Source organism: Crassostrea angulata, chromosome 10 (assembly GCF_025612915.1).
Source record: "Crassostrea angulata isolate pt1a10 chromosome 10, ASM2561291v2, whole genome shotgun sequence".
In the NCBI taxonomy this organism is placed as follows: Eukaryota; Metazoa; Mollusca; class Bivalvia; order Ostreida; family Ostreidae; genus Magallana; species Magallana angulata.
In genome coordinates this window covers 11,364,986-11,381,156 of record NC_069120.1, presented here as the reverse complement: position 1 = coordinate 11,381,156, position 16,171 = coordinate 11,364,986, and the positions used below count along the sequence as shown (strand labels likewise).

Genomic DNA, 16,171 nt, shown 5'->3' with positions numbered 1-16,171 from the left:
AAAAATTTATCCACACATTGTGGTCCCATCCTAGCATACTAATATATTATTAACCAATTATCTCTCTCTGCAAAGGGACTTGACCTTTTATTAAACACACTTGAAATCAATACTGATTGCCCAATGATGCTTGTGCCATGTTTGGTTCAAAATTTCAAATTAGGATAATAAATGTACCAGTATATAAATACCCTTCCTATAAAAGTTTACAAATAATAGCCTTTTTTAATTTCAATATAGCACTTTGACTTTTAAAAGGGTCATGGTTTGAACAAACTTGACAACTTTTCATCTGCAAAAAACTTTTCCATTAAAAATAACCGTTCATTACTAAATTTGCGGTGTGATTCAAATACATTTTCATTTGATTAAAAACAAAAATGATATAAATTAATGATTTATTATTTACCAGTTTTCCTAACTGATACAAAGATTGCTAGAAAATTGCAACACCATATAAATCAAAGATTTAATTCTTTATTTGTTTTACTTCCCTCGAAAGTTATACAAATACAAGAACAGATACAAACACATAATTAAAGATCTTTTAAATATATCAACAAATATTACATAGATCTGCATAAATTTTGAAAGCACTGATCTGATCTATTTGCACTAACTCATAATAAAATTAAAAAAAGAAAGGGAAAAAAATAGAAATTAGTTGTAAACACGGATTTCTTCTGCACTAGTCGTCCGTGAGAACATATGGCAGAATATAAAGAGGTTCATCATTGTGAGATGCCACTGTAACAGTTTGTGTCCAGTCCTTCCAAGCACCATTGATATCATACAACCCATTCACCTCACTCCATTCTGAATTGTGCAATCGCTCCAAGACATTCTCACTCACTTCCTCCTCACATTTTGGAACCTCGCACTCCTCCTCCTCCGTCTCCATACTGTCATAATCCACACTACTGTAGTCTATTGGCCTCAGCTGACTGTATATCTCTTCCAAAGTGAGTACTTTCTGCGGCGCTTCTTTCTTAACAGTGTCTGTATTAATGCTGTCACGGAGATCATAATGTTCCTTGGATTGAACTTCAGACGGTCGGAAACTTGTGTCAACCTCTGAACTGTCAGTAATATCTATGCTAGATTCCTCTTTGCCTAGAGATTCTGATTGAGAAAGCTCATACTTAAAGGGGCTCATGTCCACAGCACTGCTAGGTGTTATTGAGCTTTCCAGATAGTTTTCCACGAGTTCCCGCTTTGTTTGACTTAGACTTGATGGCGGCCTGAGAGGTGTGGATGACATCTGCAGGTCTTCCTGTTTACGACGGCGTTTAGGTCGAGCACCTGGTGGTAGAACTGAGGGTAGAACATCACTTTCCTTCTGAATTTGATTGGTTTCAATCTGATGAATCACTTGATTTCCAATTGACTGTCCGCTTTTAGCTCGCAAATCCGCAATTATTTGTAATGTAGTTTTCACTTTTGGAGTCTTTATTGCCTTATCCAAAGGCTTTTGAGTATCAGTGCTGACAGCAAGATTAGCATTTCGACGACTTGGCAAGGTTTGCTGTTTTCCACCTCCACTGAAAGAGGTAGATGAGGACGGTGATATTCGACTCGAGTTTAGCATACTTTTGTCACTGAACATTACAGGAGAAGGTGCCGCAGATCCATTGGCAACTGTCTTGTAAGACATGCTCTCACTTTTAGATGACGCATTTTGGTTTTCATTCCGTGTCCGCTTTTTATTTGCCACATTTGTTTTTGAGTTTAAACTTTGATCATCATGAACAGACCCTGAATAAGAAGACAAAGAACGTCCATTTTCTCTTGTGGAATGTGAGTGCTGTGGAATATCTTTTACACTACCACTCAAACTTGAAAGACTCTCATGAGACACATTTCTTGACAGCCTTCCTTTCAATTCCACATCATTAGAAGGACTGCCATTATTGCTTAGTCGATCAGTTTGTGAACTTATCACAGTGGATGATAGATCAGGGGAAGAATGAACAGAGTTAAGCTTCGGAAATTTGCTGGCCTTGGGTGTACTATAACCTTTAAGATCACTTGTACTGAAACTAGGAGAAAGTCCAGATTTCAAATACTGGGGCATGTTTGGAGTGTTGGGTTTACTCCTTTGAGGTTGCGGAAGTTTGGGCGTACTTGGTTTTACACTTTGGTTGAAATTCTGGGTGGGTGTATTCGGTTTATATCCTGGATATTGTTTTGAAAGACTAGATCGCACAACATTCTGACTGACCACTGGTGATAAAGATTTCTGAGATAGTGCTGGACTACAGGGCTTTGATCCATTCCCACTTAAAGCTGCTACACTGGGATGACTAGGAGCTACTCCTCCATGATCTCCATTGACTTCAGGGTTGATGAGTTTTTGCCAGTTTCTTACTAGCTTCTTTGCTCGCTTGGCCAATTGTTCATTGTCTGTTTTCTTCCTGAGTTCATTAACATACTTTCCAATCCTTGTTTGCTGAAAAGTTAAAAAAATTCATTATGATTTTTAACATCACATATTCCCTTATTACAATGTAATAGGAAAGCTAAAGCTAAAGAATAGAGTTTTGTTGTAAAATCTCAATCTCAATATTCGAATGTCAAATTGAGTCTTAAATGTTTTCAGAAACATTCATTTTTAAAAAAATCCTTTTTTTATGAGGGAAAGCGAAACAAACTAATTAGCATTAAACAACTGGTTAGGTCATAGTAAACTCAATGCTGTAGTTCGAAAAGACATCAACTGAATGTAACTTTTTCATACAAGCTTTTCTTATTTTGTCTGTGCTGATGAAAAAGGCTGAAAAGATTTGCTAATCAAATAATACTATCGAGACCTGATGCAAAATGTTCCTTGCACACTGTAAACATTGTCATCAGTCCTTTAAATGCCAACATCTTGCAGGTTTCTCCAATTGCAGACTATTGATTAGCAGGAGTGGCATGTCTGTAATTTTATCTCATTTACTCATTATCAACAAATAATACTAGACATGACATGTTTCATGCTGCCATCTAATAGTTTGCATGTAAGAACTAATTTATACATCTTCATCTGATTTTTATCAGAAGCCACTACTTGTTTGCAGAGAAAAACAAATGTACAAATCATTTTTAAGACCTTGCACAAGCACTGATACTAAGTGCAATAATTTCAAAGTGAAATATAGAACCAGTTTTCAAAATAGTCTAATTAAAATTAAACATGACTAACCCTTTCAAAATACTGATATGAGCATACTAACATAAAAGCAATCACATTTTAGCAACAACAAAAAATTGCTTCTCTTCAGTCATAAACAAAATAAAAACAGACTTGAAAATGCACATTTACAAGAAGAGCAACTGGGATTCAGAATTCAATATCACCTGCCATGGTTTTTACCTGCCTGTTATAAATCAATGAAATTTGCAGGCAAACTCTAGGCCTGCATTGGGTTATTGATTAGTATACTCAAGTTAAAAGGCCTGAGATCCATCAAGAATTTGTTCCTCTACTACCTAAATACATCTGAAATCAAGTCACTTCCATACCAACAATTTTTCAAAGAAACAAGGCAATGACAACAGCAACTGTTCTGAAGGTTGAAGATTTATTTCATCTGACATTCAAGTTTCATGGGTACAGATTTTCACAGACTTCACAATGTGAAATATGAAGCTTAGGTTCTTGCATAGTTTGTATATATTTTTGGGGGCTTTGAAATAATAAGTTAAAAGTTGGACATTCAACAACCTCCTCCACAAACTTCAAAATGATACTGCTTGTCAATGAAGTTTGAAATAATAGTGCTCAGTTTGATTGACTTGATCTTCCGTGGCCTGCCCCCTCCCCCTTACTTTTTCTCACAGCATTTTTCTTAAGGTGGTATGGGACACCTCCATGTTGTGATGTACTTCATATCAAAATAAACAATAAATCAAATCAAATATCATTAATGTTTTCTTTCCTAAAATTGTTACTTAACAGCGTAGCACAACGAGTAAGAGTGTTAATTACAGATCTGTACGTCATGAGTTCAAATTCCCCTTGGTCTTTAATAATATTTAACTTTCCAAAAAATTTGGAAATGTATTTTTTGGTCAGTTATTGTTAAATATTAAAATTCTAAATCCGTGAAAGTATTTGGATTTTAGTGTCTTTTATCCACTTTAATATTAACAGGTGTCCCATACCACCTTAAATAATTATCATAGTGTTGGCCCCCTCACTTTCGGTGTTATAGTGAAAATTGGGATATGAACAGTGAATTTAAGAAATAGGTATATGCACTCCCCTTCCCCTCCCAACAGATTAAGATGTTTGTGATTTGTGAATTTTCATTTTTTTTCTTTTTTCCTTGTCAAGATAGTCAACCCCACTTTCCAAAACGATGCTATGTTTCTGCTTTCTGGCTGATTGTCTGGTTTTATACTGAAATTGTTTGTTAAAATCAAACAAATGCTAAAAAAACCATGTACTGAGTGTTTTTTCTGATGTAAAAATGTCTAGATAGGGTTCATTTCTATTATAAAACTGCCTAACAGACACAATTTGATAAGATATTCCAACTTGGGTCAACTTTGACTTGTTTATTTCTACGTATCAATTTGCTTCCTGTGTATAGGATTTTCCAGCGTTTACAGCCACAGGTACACTGGGAACCCCAGAGGCATTCACATCGGAAGAAATTAAGCCCCGCATTCACTGAGATTTACCACCCCATAAAAATGTTTGGCCTTTAATTAGCTTTAAAAATATACAATTTATGATATGTCAAATTTAGTCCCTTTAAATCAATTTTTTTAAAGTGTTTCAAATAAATTAATAATATATATACGTTATACGTTCAATTATTTCATTAAGAAGTTCTTATATTCTATGCTAGTCATACATCTCGTTAATTTGGACTCACTGGCAAAATACAAAATAAGCCATCAGAAATGATTTTATCTAAGGTGTCTCACTACACCTTGAAATATTTTCTCAAATCAGCAGAAAATTACTTGATTCTGATATATATCATTATGGATAAGAAGTATGCAAGTCAAATAGGCAAAAATGTGCAATTTTCGATGAAAAATTACACTTCCGAAAAACATGAACAAAAGCTCCAGGCGGATTTGAACTCATGATCTGCGATTCAGAAGTCCAATACTTAAGCCACAACGATATACAACCGAGTAAACGATATAAACAGTTTAACAAAATATTTAAATCGCCATTTTGTGATGTAGTGTCCTAAAAAGTATAAGTCTGGGTGTAGTGAGGTACCTTAAGCAAACCTTTTAAATTTTTCACTAAAATATGCCTTTCGCAGTGTTGTTTGAATAAGAAATACACGAGTCATCTGAGTGGAGCTTCGTGCAATCAAAATCTTTCTCTTAGTAATGATAGAACCATTTGTAACTCTATATTAGTCCATACAATGAACATTTTCATTTTATCTGTCCCTGTTAAAATACAAATCAACATCTGTAGATAACTTTAATATTCAGGCATTAAAACTGGAAAGTCTCCGAAATGCTCAACATATAGAAATCAAAGTACTGAAGTACTGACGGGAGTTGATTTTATCGATTATCATTTATATAAGGAATAAGGAATCATTCTTTGAGTATTATGAGGTGATAATTTTGGTCGGGCGTGATCAAATCCAATAAAGCCCAAAGGGCTTTATGATAGATTTGATCACGCCCCGACTGAAATTATCACCTCATAATATTCAAAGAATGATTCCTTATTACTTATATTTAAATAATTTTAAGCCATCCTACGATTTAATATTTGAATGTAAATAAGCAAACCCCGCCGGCGCCTCAATTTGGAGTCTTTTGTATTATGGGTTATATAGTACAAAATCGATACGTCGTGTTATCACAGGCAAAGACACTGGAAAATGTAAATAATTTAGAATCAACAATAATGTTATTTTGCATGGCAAGTGGTTTCTTATATGTATTTGATTTACGCACGTTTTTATAATATGAATACTCAGACTCTTCCGAAAAGAATTTCGAGAAAACCCCATATGAATCATGTTGTGTAATATTTTAAGATACTATTAATTCCATCAACATATGTACATGTATCAGTAATCAAAATATTTCTGAAAAATTGTATGGATCCAAGCAATATTGAACTCTAACTTCATTCAAACAGACGCTCGGCTGTCTCCGTTAATCTCCGACAAGCAAGAGAAATTCTCTGCTTGTCGAAGATTTACGGAAACCACCGATCACTGGTTGAACGATACTACAGTAAACTCTAGCGTAGGAATACATACCACTACAAAAAATGTCTAAATTGTTTCCTACCATTTAAAATCTGACTATTTTCAAGGTATTAATAAATAAGTTTCCGAGAAAAACAATGCTTCAGAATTCATTACAGCGAATTTATCGATTATTTCTGAGAACTAAATCTTGTTAGCGGTGATGATTTGTGCTTAGGTCCAAACACTGTTTCACGTTCAGTTTGCCAGAGTAACTGCATAGAAGAGTTGATTAAAATCAACTCCCAAAAAACATGACACCCCCTTCCCCAAAATTTATTCATCACACAGTGACACTATTGCAAGCAATACATTTCTCTCTCCTCTCTCAATAATGAAACATGTATAACACAGAGATGGGGTCAATTACTTTGAAAAGTAATTAATTACTTTCAAATACATTGACAATTTTATCAAATACTTGCAATTACAATTACATTGATTTTTTTAAATGTAATTAATTACTCTCAATTACTTTGATAAATGTAATTAATTACTTTTAAAATACTTTAATTTATTTTTTTAAATCTTGAGAACATATATTAACAGCATTAAGATATACAGAGCTTTATGTACAGTTATGTTTTTAAAGGTTGTATAGTTCAGTTCAGATCAGATTTCTTGAAAATTTCTAGAAAAGTTTTCTTTAACATTAAATTCATTCAGTACCATTGAGTTCATTTTTGGTTCTGAATAATATTTTCTCTATAGCGAATGAATTTTTATTCGCATATTAAAACTATGTTTATTCAGAAAGTACAACTTTCGGCAGTACAGCATATCAGTATTTAAATAATAATTGCTATAATTCACAAGAATGAGATATTTTGACTCCCTTAAGTCTTAAATCAATGGGGGTTCTTGGGTATTAAAGGAGTTCACACCTCAACAATATTAGATCTTTACCTATTGCCCTGGACAGTGTGTTATGCTGTATAAACATATGAAACATTATGGGACATTTAATTATTGTATAAACAAAAGTCCATGCCAAACATGTATAAAATGTGTTATCATTATAAGACAGCCTTTTTATATTTTAAACTTGGAAAAAAAGTAATTGAAATGTAATTGAAAAGTAATTGAAAATACACAATATTTTTGGAATGTATTTAAATACATTCAATTACTTGTAATTGAAGACAGACTTAATTACAAATTACTTTCAATTACTTTGAAAAATGTAATTAATTACACTCAATTACAAATACTTTTTTCAATTACCCCATCCCTGGTATAACAAGCAATAATGAAGTTAAACCATTGAAATGAAATATATTAGTTATTACATACAAGCCATCATCAAAGAAACTGTAAAACTAGATTTTGTTTATTGACTCAAAACATTTAGAATTTTTAACTTAATGCCATAAAACATTGACCTACAATTACATTGATGCCATGTGATAGTAAGGTATGTTGCAATTCAGATCATTTTTAATATGGTTACCTCAAGTACGTCTCTTGTGATCGGATACGTTTCCAATATCGTGATGACGGCCAACACTCCGTCCATGTCAATAACCTGCCAAAAATAAACTTGCACTCAAAAAGATTTCCATAAGTCTCATGTATAGTACACATCATCTAAAACATACCTCCCCCTTCCAAATAAAAATTTGAACAAAATCAACTTGATTTCCCCCAAAGAAAATTAATATATAATATAAACAATATATGACAATAATCTCAGTAAGCCCCCACCCCCCCAAAAAAGCTCTTCTGAGAAAGGAGGTCAAATCCCTGTTTTTGTGTAAAATGCACACTCCCAAATTTTCGACTCCACAAGAGAATTTTCAGTTCACACATTCCAAATGTATTTATTCTTGTAAGCTTACAACAAGAATTTGATGCCTTTCCTTTATCATTGCTGGATGATTTCTTTGTTAAGATTAAATATAGTTTAAAATGAAGGTTTAAATGAAATATTGTTTATACTCTGTCCCAAGATATTTTGGATTCACGTTTGGATTAATTGTTTGATATTTATAAATACCTCAGGATTCAAACGATGTTCATTCAAAAGTATGAAAAATTTCCAAGATTTCTCAGTCAAAACGCCCCTGTTAGCTTATCAGGTTTCAATACAATGCTAAAAAATGTTATGTCTACGGAGATTTTGTATTGCAGCAAGCCCGGATGATAACGTTGAAATATTGCGCGATGTATTCCGAGTGTATTCCGAATGGACAAAAATGTAAACATTCCCCATTATAAATCTCCGTAAGGAATCTGTTTTCGTTCCTGTGAATTTTTCCGAGTGAAAGATGATAATGTGTCAATGAAATTATCTTGGAAAATATCCCTTTCAACTATTTCAATTGCACTTCTTTCACAGGTAAGTGTATTTTTATTAAAAATCGTCCAAATGTGCAGCATAAATATCTTGGGACAGACTATAAACAAGATTTTACTCAACTAATGTAAACCTTTTTTTTTTGAGGGGGGGGGATACTTATTTCATGTGGGGACAAATGGTTCCATGTGCTTTCTAAAGCAAGGGTCTATGAAAAGTGCTGATGCTAGCATATTATGTTTTTCCTTTCCAATCACTCCCATATCACTTACAACATACAATTAAATACACACATACAATGTTTCTACTTATAGAAATGCAACATCAATTAAGTTTTTCCGTTTCTTAAACAATTTCAAACAAGATTTTATCTTTGTAATCCAAAAATTAATAACAAGACAAAGATACACAGCTATGAATACAAAACCACCGCATTTCTATTTCTTTTCGTTTTTAAACCCAGTTACCTCACTTGGCATTAAAAATACGTAATTCCTTACCATCATAATGTCCTCTACTTGAAAATAACTCAAAATTAAAGATATCTTAATTATTGTTCCATATATATAAATATCATATAAGTTGTTTTATTGATGCAATATTTCATATATTTAACTAGAGTTGATCACAAAACTTTTGTCCCATTACAAACACATAGAGAAAGTCACGAACAAGATGGAGATTTTTGCAAATTATGACGTCTGCAGCGATTTTCTTACATTGTTATCATCATCAAGAGTCTCCAGCAGCTTTTCTTTTAGATCTTGGGGAGTGTGCTGCATTAGGATGCCCTAAAGCTCCCCAAATTTCGAATTTCAGCCAGCTCTCTGACCGATGTTGTCCCACCGCAATGGCGGACTTCCATACATTGTGCAAATGCTTATAGCGCACTGGCATCTGGGAAGCCTCTCTGTACTGGCGTGACGTACAATGACGAACTACTGCCTCAGATAAAACAGTGCGCAAGGTGCTTATCACGTGATAGATTGTTCGCCATGTGTGACGTAAACAACGATTTAATTTTCTTTTGTAACTAAATATACATTATTATTGACCATAATTCTATCAAAATAAAATATTTAAATAATTGTGATACTTTCTTTTCCAGTAAAATCTTCATAAACGTTTTTTATTGTTGGATCTATTTTTTCATGAGATTATTTCCCTTCGTAAAATACCCCATAGATGGCAGGTTCTTATTTTTGTTCGATACACGAGTTTCCATTGGTTAATCAAAAATAGTAAAAATAATCGGAAACCCTCTAGACATACATAAAATGTTAAAATAAACGTCACATCCGATGGACAAAACACATGTCCACATGGATTCCTGAAGAACTTCAATCTTCAAGATAGGGAATGATCTTTTATAGTTGACAACAATGGTAAATTGTAACGTTTATTGATTTGTTGTGTATTTATGCACTTAACGAGGCCGGGTCTAATTTGTTCTGCCCTAGATTTTTGGATGAAACTTTTTACATGAATTTCTACTGATATAATTATTATTTTAAGATTAAAAAATAAGACATTTACCACACCGTTTGTTTAGGGGGTCATCTCAAAGTGTGTTAATCTTTAACATAGGACCCTATGGGATTTTGCTTGAAATGTATCAATTTTGCATATTTTTTACATTTTTTCAAAACTTCCGCCCTAGGGATTTCTTTTTCTGTTCTACATATTAAAGTTATTGCTAAAAGGCATCTAATGGTCAAATAAAAAAAACCTTTTACCTCCTGGTTTGTTCCAGGGGTCTTATCAAAGTTGCATTTTGTATGCCCAATTTCAGATAATGGCTATTTTTTATTTGATAAAAGCGGAAAAGGTGATCTAAATAGTATTATTAAAACATTCAGACATATTTAAGTAATAAAAAAATATATAACATCACATATTAAGGATAATTATTATAAAATACATGGTTACTGTCTGAAATATATGAATTTAGCTATATTTAGGCGGGTTAAGAAAACGTGACAGAAGGCTAGGCTTGCTGAACCCTCTTCACGTTTTCGACCCGAGCCCAAATATAGCTTATACTTCGAGACATTTATGTTTATTCCACAATATAACATTATTTTTACGCATCAAACGAGATATTTTCAACAATTTTCGCTGAATATCTGCAGTTGAAACTATCACGCCATGGCGTCAACCAAGCAAAAAGATGACGTCACAATACAAATGAAACGCTGCGCGAAAGCGTGCGTACTCGTTCTGTACTCGGCCTCGTTAATTATAACTGATGATCCAAAGGGACAATATAATGTGATCAATATGAAATGGTTTATTAAATTAAAAAAGATCACGAGATGTGATGGATTTTTTTTTAGATTAAAGTTTACTTGTCTTATGTTATCCAGCCTGGTAAAAAGAAGAAGTTTATTGACAAAAAGAGTGCTGTGACATTTCATTTGGTACACAGAAGTCAAAGAGATCCACTCCAGGCCGATGAAGAATCATCCAAACATGTTCTTCTGCCAGTGGAGAAAAAGGTATGCTTGTCAACCATAAATGAAGATGTTTAAGACTTGTTTTATGAAAAGTTTTAAGTTAAACTGTTAAAAAGCTCTGGTGTGGCTTTGGTAACAGGCCTAATTCTTAGGTTGCAAAACCGATATAGTATATTAACTGACCCAACAAATGACAGACATCACAACTTTTCTTGTTATTTAGGAGCCAAGTGCAGAACAGAAGAGAGAAGAGCTACAGAAATATGGCATATTTTTTGACGATGAATATGATTACCTGCAGCATTTAAAAGATGTGAATGAAGTTTATGAGTTGGAAGAGCATGTGCCAAGAGAGAACAAGGTAAGACACCATGGGATGTCAGTATGTGATAGTAATATACATGTATATAAACAAAATAAACAATTCCAAACTAACTTCATTATCAGTTTGGAGTGGTACTGGTACTTAGTTATTCAGTTGGAAATGGGGAATTTTTAATCATATCAACAAATGACATTTATTGACAAATTAACAGTACTATATTATTGGGATATATATGGTTGAACTGTTCTATTATATTTATTGTTGTTAGGAATGAATTCAGTAGCTACCCAATTTATACAAATTCAAACTAGGTTTGAACAGTTTATACTTCAAATTATATTTTTATGAAATAATTCTCCTAGCTGATCAAATATTTTGTTACAAACCAAAATTTTAATAATTTGGCACCATTGATAGAGCTGCATGTTTGGGTAGAAATACCTATTAATAAGCAATTGGGAAAGTAACCAGATTTTTTTTTTTTCACACTTACATGATGCATGCGCTTTGCAAAAAAAAAAAAAACTTTGTACATGAAATATTTTTACCTTTGAAAAGAGACTGAATCTGCAGGTGTAAATGTATAGGTGATAGTTTATATTAACTTTTTCTGATGATTTGTATGTATTCAAAATTATTATAGACTTTGTAATGGCCAAAACATTGGACAAAGCAGCTTTATAACTGTGCAATTTACACCTTGGTTTGGTTCCTACATAGTTTTAAAGATTATCCCTTGCATTTCAGAATGTGAAGATTAATCTTCCTTCCTCAGTATTTGCCACTGATCTGGAGAAGGGTGTGGGACTTCTGAATGAAGCAGTGCCTATCAGAGGTGTGTGCATTTGTAATAAAAGGCACAGAAAAGCTTTACCCTGATTCACTTGCTTACTTGACATGCTAGGAAGGTTTTCTTCCTTTTATAAGCATGGTTATTGGATATTTATGTTGATAATTCCAATGTAAAATAATAAAAAATATTGTGAAATGTGAATAAAACAATCACTGTACCAAAACAAAATTGTTACATACATGTAAATAGGGAAACAATGAACAAGTTTACCACTGCACTCTGTCTTTGTTTTTAGTTTTGTTTGATACTAAGGTTATTGAATTGTTTTTTACAGGCCCCAGACCTGATTGGGATCCGGATATTGTGGCGGCCCTGGATGACGATTTTGACTACAATGACCCAGAAAACCAGCTGGAGGATGACTTCATATCAATGGCAAACACAGGAGAAGGTCCTAGATTCGAGGAGGGATATGAGTAAGATTTTAATACTGCAAACATTAGTATACATGTCAGTAATGTTAAATGAAAAGCAAGAAAAGTTTTTATGTATTTAATGAATATTTTTGAATTGCTCTCTTTTCTGATCATGACGGATGGTTCAAGTTATACTGTTTTTTGGTGCAGAGGAAATGGATCTGATGATGGTTTTGACTCTGATGAATGTGAATTTTCTGATGATGACTTTGGAAGTGATGACAGGGAAAAGATGTTTATGGATGAAGAAACAAAGTCACGGTTCACTAATTATTCAATGTCGTCCTCAGTAATTAAGAGAAATGATGGACTTACTCTTCTAGATGATAGATTTGAAAAGGTTTGTGATTATATTTAAAATCATTTCTAATTTTCAAAATGATATATAGTTTTTAGGCAGATATAGAAAAAGTTTTAAATATTTTTTTTTAAGCCAAATCAGTTTCCATTTTATTTCCTGAATGATATATGCCTAATTGAAATTCCCACACATAAGGGATTCAGTAATTGTGTGTATCAAATTTTAGTAAAGCACATTGTGATTTAAAAAATAACCTTTTTTTAAACAAACCAAAATATTTTCTTGGTGTTGTTTTATCTCATTGACACAGAATATTGTAAAAGCTTTATGTTGATGCTTTAGTCTTTGTATTTTTAAAGCCATATTCCCACTGCTCAGTTCTAAAAATAGCCATTCTTAATAGTTTTCCACATCACATTTATCAAGGGCAACAACTGTAATTCTAGAATCTCAGACTTGGAATGGTTCATATATGGGAGGAGTATAGAAATTCTTGTATTGCATTTTATTCAGGCAATATTTAACAGTCTTTATAAACTATCAATTATATGTCTGAGGTTATGGACTTGTTTGGTTTCAGCTTTATGAGCAATATGAGGACACAGAAATAGGTGCTCTAGATAATGAAGATGTCGATGGTTACGTTGGACAAGGCAGCCACATGCTGGACACAATATTGGAAGATTTTGAAAAACAACAAGAGAATAAGTGAGCTCACCAAATGTAATAAAATGTGTATCGTTAACACAGAATAAATAGGGATTAGTTATGAAAAGTGATTTCATACATGTAAATATTAAGCGTTGATTAAAGAGCAAGTATTTGTTTATGAAAATGAGAATATGTTTCTCTTTGTCTTTGGATCATACTAAGGAGATGCATGTTTAAAGCAAACTATGCAGTAAGGTTTTGGTATAATTTTCATCTGCAGTCGTAGAACCTTGCATGCTGTGATGGATGACGAACGACCTGACGACCATGGGATTGAGGTCAAAAGTGATGAGGATTCTGACAGTGGGGGTGACCTTGTACCCATGGTGATAGAGAAGCCTAAGGAAAAATGGGACTGTGAATCCATTTTAAGTATGCTAGAGAGGAAGATAAAGTCCTAGTGTCTGTTAATTTGTGTGATTTGAGAATTACTCTAAATCATGTTTTATTTCTTTTGCAGGTACATATTCAAATCTTTATAACCACCCCAAGTTAATAGAGGAACCAGGAAAAGTATGTTCAGCTTTATTATATAGAATTTTTTTAGTTTTAAGAGTTTTAACAAGTATGAAGGTGGTATAGGACACCTTTAGACATAAATGCAAATACATCATGTGCAAAATTTAATAAGTGTTTTAAAATTTTGACTTTTACAATTCATTACAATTCATTCAAGCATTAATTGCACTGTGAAATTTATATACCTCTGATTGGAATATTTGCAAAAACCTAGTCAACTTTGAACTCATGATGTACAGATCTGCAGTATATTAAATGTTGCTGTTTATTTGGAAAGAAAGTATATGTACATCATAATATGGAGATGTCCCATACCTCTTTTAATATAAAGATTCTGCTTTGGATGACTGAAACTTAATTTGTGCCCAAAGAGTAATGTTTTCAGTGATTCAGTGAAATTCATTAGATGTGATTTTACAGGATAAAATCAAATTGACATCTCGGCTGATGATTCCAGAGGGAGTGTTAGACCAGCCAGGATTAACACGGAAACAGATTGAACAGGAAATGAGGGAGAGTAGGCGGGCTGACAAAGCCAGTACGTACCGCCCGAAAAATGAGACAGCAGAGGAACGGAAACAGAGGAAGCAGGCCACCAAGCAGGAGAGAAAGGTATGTTGACGTATGGTCTAAAACTGAAATATTTACATTTTCCAGTGTCTTTGCCTGTGATAACGCTATGTATCGATTTTGTACTATAAAACCCATAACTTCAAATGACGTATAATTGAGGCGCCAGCGGTATTTGCTTATTTATATTTAAATATTTAATTGTACAATGGCATAAAACTATATTAATATAAATAATAAGGCATCATTCTTTAAGTATTATGAGGTGATAAATTCGGTCAGGGTGTGATCAAATCTATTATAAAGCCCTTCAGGCTTTATTGGATTTGATCACGCCCCGACCCAAATTATCACCTCGTGATACTCAAAGAATGATTCCTTATTCCTTTAATAAGATAGTTGATAAGGTAGATGTTAAGGTAGTTGTATACAGAGACACCAAATTAGTCTTATAATAGACAGAAAAAGTGATGTACATCTATCAAAAACATAAAAAAAATAAATAAAGGTGAATCAGTGACTGGGATCTGTTCTAGAGATATAATATCTAGCTTTATGTTTAAAATTTTGATCCTGATTGACAAAAGAGGATATTTGTATTCAAAGGAAAGAAGAGTGGAGAAAAAGGCCAACAAAGAAGCATTTAGTGCAGAGAAAGTTCGACAAACAAAAGAGCAGCTCAACCTACAGACAAACTTACAGGGTCTTAAGTTATCATGATACCAAGACTGGAGAAGCTTGAACTAGCAAAGTCAAAGTCTGGGTCAGGTGGCAGCTGTGCCCATCTATTATGGTCAGTCTCAACAAGAGAACACCGAAAAGGACTTGTCTGGATGTGCAAGTTTTTCCACTGTGTTGTCAAGATATGTTGACTATTAGTGACTAGGAATGGACATATTAGGAAGTTACTGCTTCCCAGCTTTATTGTTTTTGATGATGTTTATGAACTTGAATATGTTCTTACTAATACATCTGTCACTGTTTTCCTGTAACATGCTACCCGAGCAGCAATTCAATCTAAAATACATTATTGTTTATAACATATACATGTATATCTTAGAGGGGTCTGGCTAAATTAAAACTTAATACAAAGATGACAGAAATATAGAATACATTTATATCTATTTACCTTCTTCTGTCGCAGGGTACATTGTACATGTATAAACGTGGTTTCGTAACATTGTAAACATTCACGAACGAAGAAAAAAAACTACAACTAGTCCATTCATAATATGAACAGGGGTTGATTAACTTTATAGTATATTATACATGTAGATACAGTTGGAAAAAAAATATGTAAATATGAGATCATAGTTAACTTAGTATAGACAAACAATGAATATAAATATTTCAAAAAATGGTCTTTCCTTATTATATCCATCTGTTGAATCGTGCATGTTCAACCTCTCACATAGTTTTCACTTAAATTTCATCATTTTGTCGTAACAAGTGAAAAAGTACTTACGGCATTATATTTGATAAGGACTTATATTAGCT

At 33.1% G+C, this 16,171-nt stretch overlaps 2 protein-coding genes across 2 annotated transcripts; one reads left to right on the top strand and one right to left on the bottom strand.

Moving 5' to 3' along the window:
- Positions 1–384: 384 nt before the first annotated feature.
- Positions 385–9,457, bottom strand: LOC128165530 (mediator of RNA polymerase II transcription subunit 26-like). The gene is made up of 3 exons (XM_052830167.1): positions 9,243–9,457; positions 7,678–7,752; positions 385–2,449 (listed from the first exon to the last, which is right to left on the bottom strand). Exons 1-3 carry the CDS (start codon positions 9,303–9,305, stop codon positions 689–691), a joined length of 1,899 nt encoding a protein of 632 aa, XP_052686127.1. The 5' UTR covers positions 9,306–9,457; the 3' UTR covers positions 385–688.
- Positions 9,458–9,760: 303 nt separating this feature from the next.
- LOC128165531 (protein LTV1 homolog) lies at positions 9,761–15,616 on the top strand. Its single transcript, XM_052830169.1, has 11 exons — positions 9,761–9,908; positions 10,890–11,021; positions 11,203–11,340; positions 12,052–12,139; positions 12,432–12,573; positions 12,724–12,913; positions 13,455–13,582; positions 13,806–13,957; positions 14,046–14,098; positions 14,525–14,716; positions 15,281–15,616. The coding sequence occupies exons 1-11, from the start codon at positions 9,906–9,908 to the stop codon at positions 15,392–15,394; spliced, it is 1,332 nt and encodes a 443-aa protein (XP_052686129.1). The 5' UTR covers positions 9,761–9,905; the 3' UTR covers positions 15,395–15,616.
- Positions 15,617–16,171: the final 555 nt, after the last annotated feature.

Excerpts from the sequence above, each read along its gene's own strand:
- LOC128165530 (XM_052830167.1), bottom strand. The coding sequence starts at position 9,305 with ATGCAGCACACTCCCCAAGATCTAAAAGAAAAGCTGCTGGAGACTCTT. Across the intron at positions 7,753-9,242 it reads CTCTTGATGATGATAACAAT|GTTATTGACATGGACGGAGT; the intron begins GTAAGAAAATCG and ends TATTTTTGGCAG. Across the intron at positions 2,450-7,677 it reads TCACAAGAGACGTACTTGAG|CAAACAAGGATTGGAAAGTA; the intron begins GTAACCATATTA and ends TTAACTTTTCAG.
- LOC128165531 (XM_052830169.1), top strand. Across the intron at positions 11,022-11,202 it reads TTCTGCCAGTGGAGAAAAAG|GAGCCAAGTGCAGAACAGAA; the intron begins GTATGCTTGTCA and ends CTTGTTATTTAG. Across the intron at positions 14,717-15,280 it reads CCACCAAGCAGGAGAGAAAG|GAAAGAAGAGTGGAGAAAAA; the intron begins GTATGTTGACGT and ends TTGTATTCAAAG.